Source organism: Theobroma umbraticum, unplaced genomic scaffold (genome assembly GCF_002168275.2).
Source record: "Theobroma umbraticum cultivar Fairchild unplaced genomic scaffold, ASM216827v3 scaffold_30.0, whole genome shotgun sequence".
Taxonomy (NCBI): Eukaryota; Viridiplantae; Streptophyta; class Magnoliopsida; order Malvales; family Malvaceae; genus Theobroma; species Theobroma umbraticum.
Window position 1 is genome coordinate 6,160,651 of NW_018397254.1, and position 21,119 is coordinate 6,181,769.

The 21,119-nt window shown below is 32.9% G+C and overlaps 3 protein-coding genes across 5 annotated transcripts; all 3 read right to left on the reverse strand.

Moving 5' to 3' along the window:
* Positions 1–1,436: 1,436 nt before the first annotated feature.
* On the reverse strand, positions 1,437–7,195 carry PTB2 (polypyrimidine tract-binding protein 2). Of its 3 annotated transcripts, none has more exons than XM_089783201.1 (11): positions 6,625–7,195; positions 6,277–6,527; positions 6,088–6,184; positions 4,380–4,442; positions 4,216–4,289; positions 3,786–3,881; positions 3,471–3,528; positions 3,045–3,149; positions 2,869–2,950; positions 2,479–2,591; positions 1,437–2,081 (listed from the first exon to the last, which is right to left on the reverse strand). In XM_089783201.1, exons 1-11 carry the CDS (start codon positions 6,808–6,810, stop codon positions 1,740–1,742), a joined length of 1,467 nt encoding a protein of 488 aa, XP_089639327.1. In that variant the 5' UTR covers positions 6,811–7,195; the 3' UTR covers positions 1,437–1,739. The 3 variants fall into 3 exon arrangements, with proteins under 3 accessions (XP_089639327.1, XP_089639328.1, XP_021280926.1); XM_089783202.1 differs by having other exon boundaries at positions 6,084–6,149; positions 6,318–6,527; positions 6,625–7,194; XM_021425251.2 differs by lacking the exon at positions 6,088–6,184 and having other exon boundaries at positions 6,318–6,527; positions 6,625–7,191.
* A 1,914-nt stretch (positions 7,196–9,109) lies between these two features.
* On the reverse strand, positions 9,110–10,662 carry LOC110424964 (polypyrimidine tract-binding-like protein). Its single transcript, XM_021439700.1, has 3 exons — positions 10,183–10,662; positions 9,814–10,065; positions 9,110–9,525 (listed from the first exon to the last, which is right to left on the reverse strand). Exons 1-3 carry the CDS (start codon positions 10,537–10,539, stop codon positions 9,247–9,249), a joined length of 888 nt encoding a protein of 295 aa, XP_021295375.1. The 5' UTR covers positions 10,540–10,662; the 3' UTR covers positions 9,110–9,246.
* A 1,662-nt stretch (positions 10,663–12,324) lies between these two features.
* On the reverse strand, positions 12,325–14,285 carry SWEET3 (Nodulin MtN3 family protein). Its single transcript, XM_021436147.2, has 7 exons — positions 14,069–14,285; positions 13,911–13,947; positions 13,555–13,777; positions 13,166–13,327; positions 12,946–13,065; positions 12,646–12,835; positions 12,325–12,449 (listed from the first exon to the last, which is right to left on the reverse strand). Exons 1-6 carry the CDS (start codon positions 14,103–14,105, stop codon positions 12,647–12,649), a joined length of 768 nt encoding a protein of 255 aa, XP_021291822.1. The 5' UTR covers positions 14,106–14,285; the 3' UTR covers positions 12,325–12,449; position 12,646.
* Positions 14,286–21,119: the final 6,834 nt, after the last annotated feature.

Consider the following 21,119-nt stretch of genomic DNA (forward strand, 5'->3'; position numbering starts at 1 on the left):
TCGTTTAAAAATTAAATTTAAAAAGAAGATAATGATAGAATATATTTAAAATATCTTAATTGTCAAAATCACAGACCAATTTCATAAGGTGAATTTGATTCCATAATAATTTAAAAAGAAGATAAGGGAAAAATACATTTAAAATCTCATAATTGTCAAAATCAAGGAATAATTTCATAATAAAATTTGATTTTGTAATAATTCAAAAATTAGATTTAAAAAGAAATAATGACATAATATATTTAAAATAATTACCAAAATCATCAATTTCATAAAGTGAATTTGATTCTATAACAATTTAAAAATTAGATTTAAAAAGAAGAGAACGGCAAAATATATTTAAAATCTCTTAATTGCCAAAATCAAATACCAATTCTGTAAAGTGAAAAAATTGAAAATTTCATGAGGTAAGTTTGATTCTGTATTATAATAGTTTAAAATTAGATTTAAAAAGAAAAATATATTAAAAATGTTTTAATTGTCAAAATCAAAAACCAATTCCATTAAAGTGTAAAAGCTGAAAACACATAACCACCAATTTTGTAAAGTGAAAAAGTTGAAAATATATAATTACCAAGGTACAAAAATATCATTTATACGTATTTTCTCAAGACTTAATCTAATATTATGAGTGCGCAAGACCAGTTTTTTTTTTTTAGCTTTCAAAAAGTTTATAATGAGTTTGTTTATATAAAACACTAACATTTTTTATAACTATGTAATGTGGGGATAGAAAGCTTATAAGACATCCCTATATATCCAACATGAAATTAGGTCATTTTGGAGTTTAATTCACAAGGATTTTTTATTTTTTAGATGTAAGAAATAGAATTTTGCATTTTGTTATTATTATTTATAAGCAAAATTCTGAAATTAGAAGGTCTTTAGCTTTTTTCTTTTGATACACTAACATCATATATCAAATAAAAAAAATAAAATCAGCTTATTTTCATACATATTTAGAATATCAATTATTATATAAGTATGTCGGTATTCAAAATCTTACATTTAATTAAAACCGCTTAAATTCCTTAATAAAATTATTCAATTTTCATATAAAAAATTTATAATCATCAAGGCATGCCTTATGTTTGTATATATTCTTAAATTTTGTAAATTTAAATAAATAATTTGTTGATCCAATAATTAAACTATTGACTCACATAATACGTTAGGATTGGTTTTGATGACTGTTACCAATTTGCATTAGAAAAAAAATGCATAAAAATAAAACCACCTCAAATATTAATGCTTCTGTTAAACAATCAGTTGTTTCATGAAATAGTCATTTATAATAAAACTATTTAATTTAAAATATTTAAGATAAATTATAATAAAACCTAACATAAAAAATTGCAAACATATTTCTTAAACCATCAAGAACAATAAAAAATTTTACCTTAAATTATCAATAATGATTAAAAGCTCAACTCAAATACCACAACACGCCCTTTTTTTTTTCTTTTGGGTTCCTTTTTTTAGCTGCACAATATCTTTGGTTAAACATTCAAACAATATCTCCCCAACCTATCTCCTAACCTCGCCCCTCTCTTCCCTTCCAGCACCCCTTCTCGAAATTCCAACAAATACAAAAAATGTCCTCTAACACTGCTCACCATGTTCCCCAATTCAAATTTTTAAACAGAACAGAAAAAAAACAACTAATGCTGGTAGCAACCAGCATGCGGCAGCTATGAGGCAACCGCAACTCGGTTTTTATATATTGTAGAAAGATGCTATTACATCGGATTGGGTCTGTAAGGAGGCACTGCCCCAGCTGGTGGTACGCCACTATGGGCTGGCATTTGCATCATTCCGGCAGGAGTCATTTGAGGCATTGAGGCTGGTGGCATGTAAGGATGACTAGTCATCTGTCCTGCTGCGGATTGCGGCACTGCTGGAACACCTGAGGCCCATCCAGCTGAAGGTTGAGGGTGGGGAGGAGCATATTGAGTCCCATTGTACTGATGAGCAGCTGTAGCCCCCACTGTTTGAACTGGCTGTTGTCCCAAAATCGAAGGTTGTGGGTTAACCATGGCAGGGTTTGGGATTGTATAATCTCTGCTCCTATCATTGTTGACCTGTAACGAACAGACCAACCATATTAGACCAGGCTTTATTCTCTTCAAATGTAAGTTGCAATCTTTAACACAAACAAAATCAGCAATTTATTTCAATTGATATTAACGCATAATAGCAGAATTCTGAAGAGTACTACACAGCCAAAACACTTAAACAACTCTCCCGTCCCCCTCCCTCTTCCCTTCCCATTACTAAATTTCATGAAAAACTGACAAGAAAATGTGAGGCCACCATTTTGCCACCAAGCTACAGCTTCAGAAAAAATTACGTCTCTTCCTCTTAAATTTGTACGTGTTATGTTGGAATGAATGAACACATGAATAACAATAAACTATTCCAATCAAAACAAACCATGTAAACTACAATTACAATCAGTAAATGGTATTGTCCAAATACCTTTATACTGAGATCAGTGTGGCGTGAATATGAGATATGAAGCTTGCAAAACCCTCCATCATATATGCAGTGACCTTCCAAGGCCTCCTTGGCAACAACAGCTGTCTGAACATCTGCAAAGCATAGAACCATTGAGACTTAAATATAAGGAACAAAAGGAATTGGGTGTCCGATCTCTTTCCTATGTTCTTGCTTTTAATATAAAAAGAATAATGGATAAGGCCATGAGCAAGGATGAATTTCCTTCAATAAGCAGGCTCAATTTAGAAATAACATATTTCTCCATAGGCAGAAATTCTCAAAGGTGAATATAGGGCCATCTCGATAAAAGGACTAGCAGATTTTGAGGCCTAATTTAAAAATAAATAAATAAACATGTTTGAACATTACCTGGGTACTGAATTAGAGCCTGCACTCCACCATTCTTATCAAACATGGCAATCTTTTGAACAGGGCCAAAAGCAGAGAACACCTAAACATACGGGACAAAAAAATTGATAAATAACCAGCATGAGAGTTGAGGTACTAGACTATCAAATAAAAGGTGCTTTGTTACTGGTAAATACCATGTGTAGCACATCCAAGGTAACAGCATACTGCATGTTCTCGATAGATGCAAGTAAAACGTTACTCTCAGGTTCTAGTTTTTTCCCATCAAGACCCAAACTGAACTGCAATGATGAAAAATGAATCTAATTAATAAACAAGCAAAACACTAAACAATCACTACAGAGTCCAGCATAGTGATGCAGCAACATTATTCATTTCTTAGTAGAAATACAGGTTCACAAGAGTTGAATCTTGTTGCATGTGACACCTTGCATGAGAAAAGATCACATATAAACATTTTAATAAATTTATGAGAAGTACCTTGGGCTAAAACTAAGGCTTTGTACTCTAGAAAACTGTACACAGTAAATAAATTCACAGAGAAACTATATAAAATTCTAACTGCTGTTAAGACTTTCAATTGGGAATAGCATGTTCTTTACCTGGCCACTTCCATCTATAGCTGAAGGAGCAACAGGAAGATAGGGATTGGTATAGTCCCTGAAAACAAAAGAAAAAGGAGAAACAGTTCATATAATTTATTAGTATTCAACAGAAACAGAGATAACTAGCAGAAAGATGAGCAGCAGTACAGTAAATGGTAAATCAACAAAGGGATGGATGAAAAGTTCAGATATGCAAACAAATACTAACTTCCATGAAAATCATAGGCTCATAAGCAATGCCAGAGCCAATTATGCACTTGAATTTGATACATATGATCAATAATCAGAAACGAAGAGAGACATCAGGAGTACCTGCTTCGGTGGCTCTGAAATTTCACACTCAAATCAGTGTGAGCAGAATATGTGATCCTAAGCGTACAAGGAGCTATATTTTCAGAAAGCAGATACCTGAAAACCCAGGACAAAGTCAGAAGATCATTGCGCAAGAAAACTGATAGTCACAAAAGAACAAAAGCTGTGAGATGAAAAGCTTTGCCTATGGAGGACACAAATCTTATAGAAATAAGACTTTAATTCTAACTCAGTGAGTTGTCTATTTACTTTATCAAGGACTAAAAAAATGCAAATAAGTAGGATGTTGCAAGACTTAACAGAAACAGTCCATCCAAAGTTTAAAAGCCCAATAGACGTATGTGCTCAGTGCAAGTGCACCACGTCTACAGCTATATGGTCCATAATAGTTGGACTAAATACCGTGTCTAACAATTAATACAACTGTCACCTAGGGATGATTCGTCCATCCAAGGCATTTTTTGCAGACGTGGCTGTTTCTGCATCTGAAAACTGCACCAATGCCTACAGAAAATGCAGGGTATAGAATGAGCTTATTTTCGAAGGCTGCAGCAAACCAACCAAAACTGAAAGAAGGAGATCTAATTCATATACCTGGAATCCAGCTGTCTTCTCAAAGGTAGTAATTTTATGCACAAATCCAAAAGCTGAAAATACCTGCATTATTAACAACTTTAGCAAGATGAACTGAAAAAAATCAAGTAAAGAACTCTTAAAAGCAATTCCAATCTGTAATTCCCTTCAACATATTTTCCAGGAAAATAAGGAATGAAGATAAGTCCAACATATCCAGGCCATCCTCATAGAGACAGAAGCAATAAAACTTATTAACAGAATACAGCTTGACAATTGAAGTGATAGGTTAAGTATTTCAGATTTTCCAAGGCGGTCGGTTAACAAGAATAGTACACACAAAATAATGACTGCACCAGGTTACTAAATGCTACAAGAGATGAAAGAACCGACCAGGTAGTGCTACAAATAAAATGAAGCTACACTTGAGGCCTGCTCAAATTTCATTTTATTCAAGTTGTCATGGAATAAATAACTCTCTTAATTCAATGTCAAAAATCTATTCAATCACTATTCTTTTCTAAGGATAAAAGCTAAAGCTCCACATGCTTCACAAACAAATTGAAGCAAACTGCAGACGCAGGGACAGATACTAATTGCTCTAGCAATTAAAATGATAAAGCTCATACTCAAGGTATCAAATGCAAAAGTTGCAATAAGCACAGGGCCCAGGATCAGTCAAGGTGCCAGGCACAAAGAAGCGCTCACTGAGGACTAAGGATAGGTACCTAATTGTAAAACATGTTAATACATACATCTAAGTAAATCTGTGTCTCTACACGATAAAGTTACAGAGTAAGTACATTTTCAACATCTGGCACTAACGAAGATTATACTTTGTAGATTATATAGTTCCCTAAGAAAAATAACCACTGTTCTTTAGTACAATAATATCTATGCAAATAATTAATTTATTGTTCAAAAGCAGAGATAGTTATACAGACTTTAAGGGGAAAAAAAACCACTTAGACTGTAAAAACAATCTGCCTCATATTATTCCTACATGATTTAGGGACTATATTAATAATTACAAATCATGTTTTATTCCAAAATGGCATAAGTATGTTCGCATGAGCACAAAGGAGCAGAAGGATCTTTCAATCTTCACATGCTATTAACGATGATAGTCATTCATTCATTCATTCAGCGAATAAATGACATCAGTGAACAAAAAGCAGTGCTGACTAACTGGATGATTGGCTGCCAAATCAGAGGCTATCTATGCAAACTTTACAATGTACTGCCAATTTAGGAAGGCGCTTATCTTAAGCACCTTTTGCTCTACTGAGATGGTTGATATCCACCAAAGCAAGCACCTCCCTTAAAGTTTATCAGGGATCTAAGACACTTGTTTGGTACATTACTTCACCTGATTGCCAAGACAAACTGAGGCACTCGACTGGACTACCCTGCTCACGTCCAGTGAGGAGTGGAAATTTTGACACTCAGCAAAGCTAGCATCTATTTTAACGCACAAATATATAATACACAGGCTATGCACAAAGTTTTAAATGGAGCACAAACTTCATAAAAACTACATTGCCAGCAGCAGCAGCACAAGCGAAAACATAGTGACAGAATGCATCTAAAAGTCCAAGGGAGATGGATGCACATGAAAGAAGAAATGAAAAAAAAAAAATCATCCTAAATGGTAGGAATAGGAGGTAAGTAAGGAAGAGTAGGGAAGAAAGAGGCAGTGTTAAGGAAAGGAGAAAGGAGACAAACACACGTGTGCTCTTTCTCCCGATGCACTAAGCTGCCATTGGAGATATTTCCCTTGACATGATCCTGCTAATCCATTCACATTCATGTCAAAACACAAAAAGCTTTTTTCCGTAAGAGCATGACAAAAATTACATAACCTAGTGATTACAGAAACTCATGTCAAACAACAACCTACAAAATTGTAACTTCACACCCTCTAAAGCAAAAACACAAAAAGATCAAGCTCTTCCTCACCAAATGCAGAACATCAATGGAAACAAGCCGCGCATCTTGACCTTCAATTGTTACCAACAGAACATTTCCGGCAACATCCGCAGTCGTTTTGTTGTTTACAATCTCTTGCCGATTAGAATATTGTAGGTAGACCGTTTTGCCCCTTACTTGAGCAGGCTCTGAAGATGAAGCGTAATATGATATCATAGCAATGGCCTGATTCAAATCAGCCTAAAAAACGATAAAAAAAAATACAATTACTAACATTATTGAAGTAATAGGACGAAATTCGAAAAAAAAAAGGAAAAAAAATTCTGATTAAACTTACAAATTCAATGAAAGCCTGATTACGATTGGCTCCAACATTGCACTTGGTGTTAACGACCTTACCAAATGGCTTCCCGAGCTCGATCAACTCTTCCTCCGTACACTCCCAGGGCAAGTTTCTCAAATGCAGCACCTTAGACGGGGGTTGAGTGTATCGGAACTGCGGCTGACTTGATACGGAGGCCATTCCGTTCAGCAACCAACCCCTGTAAAAGTCTTCGCCAAAAAACTGGGATTCAAAACCCTAAATGCCCAAAATTAAATAAAAAATAAAGTTTTAATATCAATCGAGATATATATATATATATATATATATATATATATAGATTGATGGGAATCAGGGAAATTAAAGGAGTCGAACAAAATCTGAAGAAATTGTATAGATAAAAAATCGGAATTTCGTGATATTTGTTAAATTAGGGTTTCAGAAGGCTGGGAGAGAGAAACGTATCGTGGATTCGTTTTTGTTTTTTTATTCTACTTCTTATCGTGGTTTTTGTTTTGGCGCCGGATGGGTGTATTGAGCACCTTGTGGATGTTAGTATGGAACAGAAAAAAGGGGATTGGGTTGGATTTTGACTTTTCCAGCAAATGCAGATTGGCGTACTTTAGCTGAGGCCGCGTACTTTAGCTGAGGCCGCGTACTTTGGTTGCTGACGTCTGATGGTGCCAGTGATGTCGTAGAATATAGAAACATCTCAAAGAAACTGATATTTTAGTTAATTGGAAAGGTTTTTTTTTTTATTTTGAATACAAAGATAAGTAACATTTTTATATAAAAAATATTTTAAATTTTTATTTTATTCTTATTTTTATTTTCAGGTTAAATACTTATATCATATTTAAATAAGTGTACATTTAATTATTCATTTATAGTTACTTTCATTTATTAATAATTCTAAAAGAAAGCAAATAAAAAAAATAATAGCAAAAAAAAAAACTAATTTCAAGCATCTGATTCAACCTTGGCCAAAAGGAAAAGTAAGAAAAGAACTATTAGTGACTAACTAATCCATTTATATGTAATAATTGGATTTGGAAAGGGAAAATGAACTCAGACTTTTCTTTATTACAGGAAAGAATGTGGCTATTAATATACTACTAAGAATTTTTTTTCTCTTTTTTTATTTTAAAATTTGCATTTTCAGAATCTCAAAATTACATGAAAACCAATCATATGTTTTTGTCTATAACCATACAAATGTAAATTTGTTATTTTTTTTAATGGAATTAAAGCCATGAGGAGTTTTCCCTTCACTAAAAAAGAAGGGAAACAAAAAAGAACCCATAAAAAAATAGTAGGCAACTCTTATAAAAAATAATTATACATGTTAAGTTTTCTCATTTAGCATATTGATGTTGCTAGAAAAGTTAATCAAGTATATGTAATTTGAGTATTTTAGTATGTAATATTTTAGTAACTTCAAGTTATTGAAACTAGATAAAAAGTTATTGAGAAAATATTTAAAAGTTACCAGTCCACAAATACTATTGAGAAAGTGTTTTAGTACTTCATATATATATATATAATATACATTAGATTTTTTTATAATTTATACAGTTTTATGTTATACAAAATTTTCTTTTATTCTAACATAAAAATTCTTGAAAGTCCATAAAAAGTTATTAAAAATTTCAAGGTATTGAAACTACATAATAGGTTAATAAGAAAATATTTGATAAGTTGCTGAAAATTTATACAAAACTATTGAAAAAGTAATTTTAATATCTAATATCTCAATAACTTTATGTTATATAGAAATTGAAAAGTTATTGAAGAGGTTTTATTTTTATTGAAATTATATAAAAACTTACTGTTAAAATATTTTAGATATGATACATCAATAAGTTCTCGTGTTATTGACAACTACTTAACAAGAAAGCCGAAAATGTGTTTTTAATATTTAATATTTTAGTAACTTCTGATTAGTGAAATTACACAAGTTTCTAATGAAATATTTTTGTAATTTACTAAAAATCCAAAAAATATTATAGAAAAAGTAGTTTTAGTATTTAACATTTCAATAACTTTAGATTGTTAAAAGTACAAAGCAAATTATTGAGAAATTATTTGTAAATTATTAAAAATCAATATATAGAAGGATATTAAGAAAGTATTTGTAAGGTTACTAAATATTAATAAATAAATATTTAAAAAATCATTATTTACTTTAAAGTTATTGACTTAAGAAATTGAAATTACTCAAAATTCTAAAGAAGTATACGAACATAAGTTGCTGGAAATATACATAAAATGCATGCTAAAAAGTACCTTTGATTTTATTGATTCAGGATATCAATGTTACTGAAAAATTAAAAAATTATCTAAAGTTTCAATAACTTTGTGTATAATATATTTTGAGAATATTAAATTACTAAATACACCAAAAAGACTAAATAAGTATGTATTATAGTAAGTAAATATCTAGTATATAAGCACGAGGGGAAGAGACGAGATTATCGAATATGTAGTTGAAGTTGTTGATTTTGCGGGTTACTGAAAAACTATAGATTAGTATAAGGGGAAGAGACGAGATTTGCAATGATGTCTACAAGAATATTTAGCAAAGGGTGAAAGAGCTGAATTCAAAGATGAAATGTGATCATTCTCAATTACTAATACTCAACGACCAAGAAGCACATCCTTGTAAGGAGTGGAAGCAGCAGCAGCAGCAGCAGGTCCATTTACGTCTTCAACTTGCATTTTTCTCCTTGGCTCCTCTATAATCAGAGGGACGTGCCGTTCCCTGCCTTGAATCAGCCTATCCTGTGCTCCTCCGCGCAATTTCTCGAGCCTTAGCCTGTTGATTTGCTGCATCTTGAACACCTTCACCACGTTTGTCAATCCCCCGATGAAAAACATCAGGCTGCCACAAATGCCTAACCACACCCAAGTTCTGCCCTGCATATGTAAAGCAAGTTTATGCTATCATAATTGCTTCAAAATTGAATCCACGTACTGTGGTGGGTAAAGCAAAATCAATTCAACAATTATACAAGTTGAGAAAGAATCTGGATGTACTAATGACAGAGACTTAATTGCTCTGTTATATATATATATATATATATATATATATATATATTTATAATTGGACGAGGAGGGATTCGAATACTGAAGATAATGCAACAAGCAATGAAATGCTCGGGTGCTGCTCTATTATACTTATATACTCTATCTTTCACAACTTACCAGTAACTCTAAACCATGATGACTAATTCCAGCTTGCTCGTGGCTGTTGAGAATAGATCCCACCATGAACAACACACTCCCAATTAAAAACGGAATGTGGACACTCTGTTGCAAGATTTGGACATGCCCATCTGCTCTCTCATAGATTTGACACGAGTTGTGGATGGAGCCAAGAACCCAAAAAACAGGGCCAGCAATGAGCAAACCCAAAGCATGCTTTTCCAATTTAAAATAACTATACCCTTTCTCAGCCTGCAATTAACCCAGCAAAAAAAAGTTCATTAGCAAGCAGCAATGTACTAATGAGAACAAATTGCCTACAAATGAACTTTTGAGGGATTCCAGGGCTAAAGGTACAAAAAACGCTACCTGAATAAAGGAAAAAAGAATTCCTACAAAGAAAAGGAGTGAACCTAACACTTGAACCACCGGAACAGCGAACTCCACAAGAGCAAGCTGCGTGTCGAACTCCATTAAAGGAAACCTATAGTCAATGCCCGCAAGATGTGCCAAAAGATCATGAAGGTTAACAAAAATAATAAGAGCCAGTGCTATAAGCATTAGAACAAGACCCGATCGGGGTTCCCATGAGAACTCAGCTGCAAAACCACAAATCAACACAACTGTGGCAAACAAATACAGCCCTGCGTTTATGTACTCGGCCCTACTCCGAGACAGCCGTCGCCCGTACGTTCGACTCTCTCTTGCCGAGGCTAGCTTCACCATGATTGTTATGGATATTAAATTCCCGATACAACAATTAAAGTTTTTTTTTTTTTTTAAAAAAAGGAAAATTCTTTTGAGAAAAATAGAGATTTTCTACGTATAACTTTCTTTTTTAATGCAATATTTTCTGCTTCTTGTTCTTGATTATTTTTGTGTTTGAAGGGGTAAATTGAGAAATAAAGAAGTGGTCTGAGAGTACGAGAGAGAAGTGGCTGAGTAGGTACGTGTCTTCATGCATGAAGCTTCCTTTCTATAACACGCGGCAGTCCTTGGGGTAAAGAGGAAAGCGGAGGAATAATTCGTTTAGTCTTCGAGTTGAACAATATCTAAAGAATGAAAGGATCACTGAATCGTGGAAGGGAAACGGTGCGTTTCAACTTTCAACTACTTTCTCTTCCTCTCTGTTTCTATTTCTTATTGAGATGTATTTTCTCGGGAAAATGGAAATCATAACAGCTTCGTTTGGGCTTGTTGTTAAATCCAGGTGCGGGGAGTTTGAGATTGGAGGAAGCGCATTCGTTGTATTTTTCATTGTAATTGTGATTTATGAAGCTATCGATGATGCCAAGAGAGTACTATGATGGAATAACAAATCCCTGTTTAAATGCTTCAGACTGGCTTTTTGGACGGCTTATGTGCATATCCATGGGTGGGATGGAAGATGAAGAACTGATTTTGGTAGACTGGCTGAGGTGAATTCAGGGCAAGAAACCCTATGACATGGAATCCAATGATGTTAGGTAATATTCAAAGTAAGCAATAAAAAGAGGCTCCCAAAGCCCCTTCCAAACCACTCTCCCTTAGGAAACAAGTAACGGAAATCCAGGAGCAATTGTTGCTCACGAGAGTAAGGAAGAAAAGGAAGTATGGAAATGAGGTTTGCTGTATTTTTTCATGCCAACACCTTCTCTCTAGTATTTTTTGCACATTTTCTTCTCTGAAGAGAAAAATTATGTGTCAATCACTGGAGCATAATGCTTTTATTCTTCAAACTTAGTGGCTTGTATACCTTGGCAACATATTTGACTTGTATTTTAATTGGTTTGGCTTGCATGGCTGTTATTTGTTAAGCATATTTTGTCAATGGCATTTGCCTTTTGTCAATGTAGAATGAGTTCTAGGGGCATATTCTTTGTCATAGTACGCTTTATACGGAACAATTATGGTTCAATTTTTCTGTTTGATGTCTGATAATAATGATTAGCATGATAACAGATGTTCAGTGTTGCTTTTGTGATCGGTACCCAAAGTGTCGACTTTTTGTGTCAAGATGTAAGAGCAGGTCTCTGTTTTTGGGCTGTCCTGTTCTATTTCACAATACGCCAACTCCTGTAATCTGACACAAAAAAGTGTGCGGCCTTTTCTACTTTCTGTCAGTAAATACCAAACACAAAAAAGTCAAAAAGTGTTTTATTGACAACCGCAACAAAGGTTTCTTAGTTGCTGTTGGCACAGAATGGTGATTAACAGCAGTTACCATGAACTGATCAAACCTGCTGGCAATTCGGAAACATGAATGCAAGCATCAATGAAGCGTCTCAGGAGGAATCCATACTGTTTTCCTTGGTATTTGGCTATTGTATTGGTCTTTTCTTTTTCCATGCGTAGGTTCATCTGTAGCTTAGTCAGGATTTGTTATGATGTTAAGTCCAGTAGTTTTCACATTCCATCATAGCCATAGCTTTGGTTAAGAGGTTGGAGTAATTAATTATGCAATCCTTTCTTTATCGGTGCATTTTGCTTGTTTGGATCGCACTTTGCAAGAAATTGAGATGCAAGACAGCGTAATAAAATTCTTTTATTCTTTTAATGATATCGATATGCGACAACTATCCCACAACCAAAGCCCCCTTTTTGACAACTTAAGATGCTGATACTGCTACTTCAAAGGATAATTTTTGTTGCTTCCCCTGTCACAGATGAGAAAACGTGTCAATACCATTTCATGGCACAAACTATGATCGTTCATCAAATTCTAACTACTTAGACGTACAAGTATGAATACGATGTTCGGACTACTTGAACGTAAGCAAAAATCTTGATCTTTCGGAAATATATTCCATAGATAGCTATCTTCCTGGACAGGGGAAAGGATTCTGATAATACCTTAAGCCGTATTCTTCAGCTCCTTTTCATTGATATTTTCGTTCATCACGAGCTGCATCTGTTTGGGTTTCTCCTGACTATTCTGCTCTAAATCCCATTTGCTTGGTTCTTCCATAATGCCTCTTTTTCTATATTTGCAGTGTAGTACAAGTTGCAGGACGCCTATGGGGCAACCAACCAGATTTGGGGACTGCCGTAATTCATATAGTCAGTTAGAAAAACACAAAGCATAAGTTTTTGCCTTTTCACACATTGTTTTGTCATAAACAAAGCCCAAGTTTAAATGGCAAGAACACAAACCGCAAGCAGGAGATCATGACTCAGTAGTCCGTAAGCCAGCCAAAGTACACTAGCGAGGAACGAGAAAAGGGACAAGTAGAATGGCATGAATTCAACACTCTTTGTCAGTATTACTTGTTTCTGCAATTAGAAACAGAATTCAATTACAAGACAAAAAACACAAGAGTTGTTTTTTTAAGGGGAGAAAGGGGAGAGAAGGAAGAGCTTTCCTGTGCCTTACCACAGCCACAAGTGGGGCACAATACATTGCCACAGAGGCCACCAGCCCAACAGTTCCAACGAAAGCTTTGCGATGATGATGATCATGGAATACAAAAGCTGAAATGATTGCAGTGATACAAGATACTAGGATAACGGGTGTCGTTACAACACCAACCTTAATCTGCACTTTCATCAACCTATATAATTGTTAGTACCTTCTTCAGACATGAATTTTCCACTCAAGAATGCACCCACGCATGAAACAATATAGACCACAATCCTCATTTTTCCTCATGCTGTAGAAGAAAAGGAGTCTAGGTGTTTCTCCATTTCTCCAGCACTACGAAAAACTAGCTATAATTGCAGGCATGGATAATGTAAAGATAAAAGCAGGATTAATAAGCTTGCCTTTCCTCTGGTTGAAGCAAACCAAAAATATATGAAGATGAAAGATAACTCTAATATGATCCCTAAACCGTTGATGGTAACCACAGGGAAATTTTCCCACTTGTAACTCACAACAGGCAATCCATACCAAGTATAAAGGAGGCAGTTTAGCAGTGCACCGATATAAGGAATGCATGAGAAATCCTCAGTGCTTCTTTTCCTTATAACCCTGGAAAATGTCAATCTGGCACAGTACAAAAGGAACAAACATTTGTTTAAGTTGAATGATCAAAATACCTAAATCCATCCATCTGTGTCTTTCTCTGGAAATAAAATAATAGAAAACAAGTTATGCAATGGTGGAATAGCGACATTACATGGGTGCTGCATAGAGCAACAAAGAAGATGCATTGCCTGCAAGAAGACCATGTAAATATTTTTATATCAGCTAAATTTTCTGCTACATATATATATATATATATATATAAATCCAGGGAGTAAAATTAGAAAATATGAAACCGTGAAGGAAGTATACCCATGATCCCAACTGCCAGGCGCAGCCTCTCACCCATGATTTGGCCCTGGACAAGAAATGGTCCTAACTCCCTAAGATGGAGAAATATAATGGATGGTCCAAGAGAAAAGAGTGTGAACGAACAAACTATATAATTAAGTATGCCCTGTGGTCTGTACAACCTTCATGGGATATAAATAACAGGGAGATATTGAATTCTTTAAGGAAAAAAAAGGCATAGGAATAATAGAAAATTGAGAACAGCATGGGTAGTGCTGTCTACGTCTTAAAAAAACTTGTGGACTACTTTTATAATCTTGTGGATGCCAATAGCTTGCTCTAATATGGAGCTTTTGTCACAATTTGTTTAATGAAAAAAAAAAGTTTACTCTAATTCTTTTGTTAGGTTTGATAACAAGGTCAAAGGCAAACAGAAAGGAACAATTTGCTGTTCTGGCTCTGTTGTGAGTGGAAGTTGTCACCAGCACTTCCATTACCCAACTTGATACAAATTTCCAAGCATTAGTTCTTAGGCCTTTTACTGTAAATCCTTTATGTATGTGGTACATGCTGACTGGAAAATAAATAATTAAGGAAAGCAAAAGAATCGGTTCGAGCTAGACTAAACATTGAATTTAATTTCGTACAGAATGAAAAAAAAAACTAAAATATATAATCTGAAATCACTTCAGCAGTACTACATTTTGGAAGATGATATGGACTTCATAAATCTATCTTATATATTATAAGAGGTTTCTCATCATTATGAGTATATGGAATTGACAGTAATGTGTTGGAATGCCATTAAAACAAGTGTTGTTTTCATGGGGCAATATGTAAAAGAGAGCACATACGAACTGAAACAGGTGGCTGCTTTGATAAATTATAAATTATAATTGTTGTGTAGCCTACTCCCAATAACTGGGATATATAATGCTTATATTGATGATGACTGATTGTAGTATGTAATATATAGTGCTACTAATTATCTCAGGGTCATGCTTCCAGTTTTCCTAAAACAGTCAACTTTCCTCTTTTGATTACTCTCTCAAGTTCATGCATCAACTTGCCTAGTGAATCAGGATAAATAGAAAAAACAAGGAGCATTTTTCACAGAACATAATTTTTTTTTTTTTTGAAATAACAAGTCGAAAGATCTAACAGAGATCGACCTGTCCTTATGACTACCAATAAAAATCAATCATATTACAACAAATTTGCCCTAAAATGATATGTGTCCAGACATTAACAGGAATATAGAAAGTTAACATTATTCCCATTCTCACCCTTACAATGGTTCTTCGAACAAGAGAAGCATTTTTTACAATCGGAATCATTCCTACTGATATGATATTAGCGGGTATGCTCGCTGAAAGAAGCCAACATGAAAATTTTATTCCGAACGAGAGCCCTTACAGTACTACGTGGCTCATGGTTTTAAGCATCTTGCCGTGAAGGAAATTAATCAGATAATGCGAAAAGGCATCTTTGAGGGAGGTTTATGCCCCAGTCCAATTGTTTCTTATTTGCAAGTGGAGATCCTTTTTGCTCCCATTAAATAAATTTTTTTTTTTGTGTGATGAAGAAGAAGAAGAAGACCATTTGCTATGGTGTTGATATCATCATCTTCCATTTTGATTCTTTGTTGCTTCTAACAATCGTTTAAAATTTCATATATATCTTCAATCCAACATTGGGTTCTGATGCTTTTATCCTGTCATATAGGGTTCTGGCCCTCCAAAGTCCTACAGTCTCAAAACCAACTACATATTTTGATTATAGAAATTCCATATTTCGATAACTAACGGAACTAATAATTTTATGGTATCTTTTTTTAAAATTTAAAAAATTAAATTCATATTTATTCAAATTTAGACGTTATAGATTGAGGATCATATAATTATAAATAAAAACTTAAAATAGTAAATAATTTAATAAATTATATGAAACAAAAAAAAACAGCAAAGTAATGAATTATGATTTCGGTTTTTTTTTTTTTTTTGCTTAATTAAGGTAAGAGTAAATCAGAAGGTTTTAATTAAAGAGGAAATGGATTTTCGACCATTCAATAAAAATTCTACGCTGTTGATCAGGTGGGGCCGGATTTGCAATAGATCCATGTGACCCTGAACGCAATATTCACTCGATTTACGATCAAATGCACTTAGAATATATTCCCCAGGGAAAAATGACTGGCTTAATTTAATCATTTCGAGGATGATGTCAATTGAAGTTGATGATTCCTTTGCTGCAGAGATGCTTTAGCCATTGCAACTGGCAAAATGCATGTAGAATTGAAGAAGATAAATTAACTCATCAAGTTCAGTCATTTCTGGAAGTACGTACTACATATGCTTTGGTCACCATCAATTATAAAACACAGCATCCTCCAGATTAATCTAAACCTATATTTTTGTAACCTTATGCTTTCATAAAATGTGAAGTCCAAAGTGTTCCACGACTCGCTCTCTTTCTCACCTTGTAAAACTTGAAGGATAGAATAGAATTATAGAAATGAAATTAGGATATGGATTTCATATATTTAACTATTTCTTTATGTGCTTGATTATTCTTTTCCACTTTGTTTACAAATTAGGGAAGAGAATATATCTCAATATGCATGCCTTGATAAAACTGTCTGTTTCCACTTTCTTTGGCTGATCTTATTTATTCTCATCGTATCATTACGATCAAAATGCCTCTCTGCTACATATATATATATATATATATATATATATATATTTCTTTTTTTTTTTGAAAAACGAAAAAGGAAAAAAACTTACATCAAAACTTTGGCCTCTTAATCTTTGGGCAAACACTACGAATATATATGGCGGATCATGTTCACAGTATGAATCCACCATGCTGATGGCTCTGGCTGGCTTTACTTTAATTACGTAAAATTTTCAGAAATCACTATGCAGGCTGGAATATAGTTAAACAAATAAATAAACGGTTAATTAATTATCCAACAGAATAGTAAATCTTTAATTGTTAATCGTAAAAACACTGAATAATAACCAACATGCACGGTTATGATCAACTAGTGATTTTTTTACAAGAAATTCCAGTTTGGTATTTTGTTGTTGTTGGTTAATATATGTATATATATATATATATATATATATATTAATGTTGTACGAAAGCTCAAAACACAATAGATAGCAAAGAAGCTACCGTATTATTCCTGGCATCACGTGGCAATTAGTGAAGCAAAGGTCAATTTCTTTCTAATTTTTTTTATTTCTTTAATTTTGAAGTTAGAATCGATTCTTAATAGTGTGTGATGTTTGAGAGAAAGCATTATAAATAATAGATAATGCTATATGCTGCTTTCAATTGGATAAAATTAGGTGCATGCAAGAATGTTCATGGGGTTAGGTGTAGGATAAGATATGATATGCTGCCCAAAAGCCAAAACCCAGACACCCACCACCAACCCCCCCCTCCAAAAAAAAAAAAAAAAAAACAAACCTGAATTATTGTATGGAGATTAGTGAGTGCATCCACATGAGAAATGCTTCTAGGCACTTGATTAATTAGAAGATTTGATTTTTTTTTCTTTTTAGTAAATAAGATTATATGATTGTGACTTAGTAAATTAACCTGATAATATGGCTTTAGTTACAGTTTCCTCTTGTTGATCATTGAGGATTAAATATTAATTAATGTTATATTAAGCTTTAAGTACACTAAGAAGTAAGACAATGTTGCTTTGATTGTGTCTCTGGCTAGTGGATTAGCATGTCACTCGCACCTTGATAGTCTCAACCTAATCCATTTTTCATGCATTCCTAGAAGGCAATGACTGGAAAGAATCCTCCAAAAAACTGAAAATTAAATATTACTTTTCTATAATAATTAAATATATAAATAAATAATACTATTACCAATATCATCTGTTGAAAGAATTAAGAGAGGGACAGATTAAAAAAGTGCTGCTGCTGTCACTTTGTCTGCTATGACCAGTAATATTGCAGAAGTTTTGGTATCTGTCTGGAAAGAAAAGAAATACTAGCTAGTATCCCATTCATTTCATTCATATTAGTATTAATGATTATAATGCAATCTCACTTAGATCTTGAAAGGAAAGTTTTTCTTCAGTTTTCAGTGAAGTACTCTCTCCAGCGCTTGAAAAATTTCCTCCACATTCAGCAATCAAAGTAGTAGATGCCTGACACAAGTAATACGCCCAGCTAGGATGACCCAGCAAAGGAAAGTACTTGCTACTTATTTTTGTAGGATTTGTGTTGAAATTCTCACCCCAAATAAGGCCAAATCACGCTGGTTAAACCCCTAAGACTTGTTCTTACCCTACCACTGAGACTGGTTGAGTGAATCAAGATAACTTTACCTTTTTGTTTTGTTCTTCATTCTTGTGTTCCCACACCAAATTATTAATGATATTCTGTAAATTATGATTCATGAAGAATAATTTTCAGTACAGCACGAACTTATGAGTCAATAATTGTACAAAGCCTACAGGACAATTGATCCGTGTTTCAGACATATGAAAATCATTTATGCCTGAAAATGTTTCAAGCTACACTTGACAGTTTGCAGACTTTGCCCCATTCTATCAGCTATCATAGTACACAAGTTTAGGTCAGTCATTTTTGTCGGTTCGAATATTGATTGCTGTCAAAGTGACAATGACCACTTCTCCTTCTTGGCCAAAATTTAATGAAAATTAATTCATTATTGCCCTCTTAAAATTCCCAACCTATGAATTAATATTTGGTTCTGCCTGCGTATCAAATTCCAACTATTTTCCAGTGCCAAAAGTAAAAACCTCCGCTGGAGAAAAGTGTAAATAATGCATCTCCGCCATCTGGAAATAGTTTCAGCTAAAAGGATTATGGCTTATGGTAAAATTATGAGTGTCCAGCATGGATGGTTCCTGGTCCTGAGCCACAAAACAAACTCAACATGGGGCTTCATATTTATTTATGGAGGGTATTGCCTTTCTTTCAACGTGTTCCTGGCCCTAACACTGCTGGAGTAATGAAAATGTACTGAAACGTGACAAATTTCTTAACTTGGCGCTTTCGGGTGACCGATCCACTTGCAACGCCAGCGACGGATCTCTGCCTCTAAATAAGTGCATTTATGTGTCTGTATTGTGTACGTAGGACAAAAGTCCTTATCATTAATTAAACACGCAGAACAAATGAAGGATAAGGCTCACTACATATTAAAGCACTGTAGTTGGAATTCGGAATGCTCGCAGACAAAATTATTTTTTTCCTCAATATTTCTATGTAGTTTAAATCCAATGAAAAAATATTTCATCTCATGTATAGATGTCCTTCATAAAATACTCCGTTGATTCAATCCAACATTTAAGATATGTTTAGTTAACGAAATAAATAAAAATAAAATAAAATAATTATTACGTAATTTATTATAATGAACAAAATAAATCAAGAATAATTATTATGATTTGTTATAGTATTTGGTTAGTAAAAATAATTTTGACATAAAAAAATAAAGTATAAAAAGATAAAAATATCATTTATTTTATATATAATTATTTATTTTTATTTTATATGATTTTTTAAATATTAATAATTTATAATTTATTTAATATATTAATAATTAATTATTTAATTATTAATATTTTATTTATAATTTAAATAATATTATGATTAAAATATTAATAATTTTAATAAATTTTTAAATTTAAAATATATTTTATAATATATTAATAATTAATTATTTAAATATTAGCATTTTATTTATAATTTAATCATTAATATTTTTAAATATTAGCATTTTATTTATAATTTAATCATTAACATTTGAAAGTATTAATATTTTATTTATTATGATTAAAATATAAATAATTCTAATTAATTTTTAAAATTAAAATGTTATTTTGTATAATATATAATTAAAATTTTAAACTTTTTTCCTTTTTATAATAATATTAATAATTTATAATTTAAATATTAATATTTTATATATGATTTAATCATTAATATTTTAAAATATTAATATTTATTTATAATTTAAATGTTGTTATGATTCAAATATTAATAATTTTAATTCATTTTTAAATTTAAAATATTATTTTTTATAATATATATTATATAATTTTTAAAATTTATAAAAAATATTTTAATCTTTATAATTTTCTTGAGACTATTTCTTAACTAAGGAATAGTTAATACCATAAGAGGCATTAGTATTAGCTATTCTTTAATTTGAGCTTATTTTGAAGAATAGCCATTTTAGAGGAATGGCTATTCCTTGAAGCATGTAGCAACGAAACAAAAGAACATATGTTATTTAGGAATAAACCATTCCCTCAACCAAACATGATATATTTAAAGCTAATAATTTATCTTTGATTCATTATTATAACTATCTGAACTTGTTAGAAGCCGAATCAGTACACCTGTACAGGCTTTCAAAGGGCCAAGGAGGACCACTCTTATCTTTTCCACCTCTCTGAAGATCGGATGCCCAATTCTGTGGAACTTGTCAGAAATCACACGCTATCCTTTTGCCTGTTCTTCTTCGGAAAATGGGAATATGCTAATCTTCTTGTATCATCTTTTCCTTGTGTGGAAAGTGAAAAACACTTCTTAACACTTTTAGTAATTACTTCTCCCTTAATTTGGCACGTACTTGGTACTCTATTTCACAAATTCTCCATAATAATAAGATAGAAACAGTAAAAATGTGTTGAGACATTGAATGCTATTTTCTTGGGGATTCAGAGTATCTATCACTGTAGGAAGGATGTAGAAACTATGTTAGCGAGAAAACACTCGCACAATGAGTTGAAATTAAGGACCTCAATTTTGAAGTAAAAGCTTGGCCATAGCCTGTAGCCGTAGGTGATGTCAATCTATTTTACTAAGATGATCAGTATTAGTACATGAAAACTTCCTTTACCGAAGGAGGCATATTTCAAGCGTTGTAAAATTTATTGTGAAATCGAAAACTATGTTTCTCTAAATTTGTTCTCTTCGCTTGCCCTTTCTTTCTATTTAGTAGTTTAAGACGAAGTCACTATTTATTTTAAGTACTCAATGATAAGATTTATATGTTCGATAATGATCAA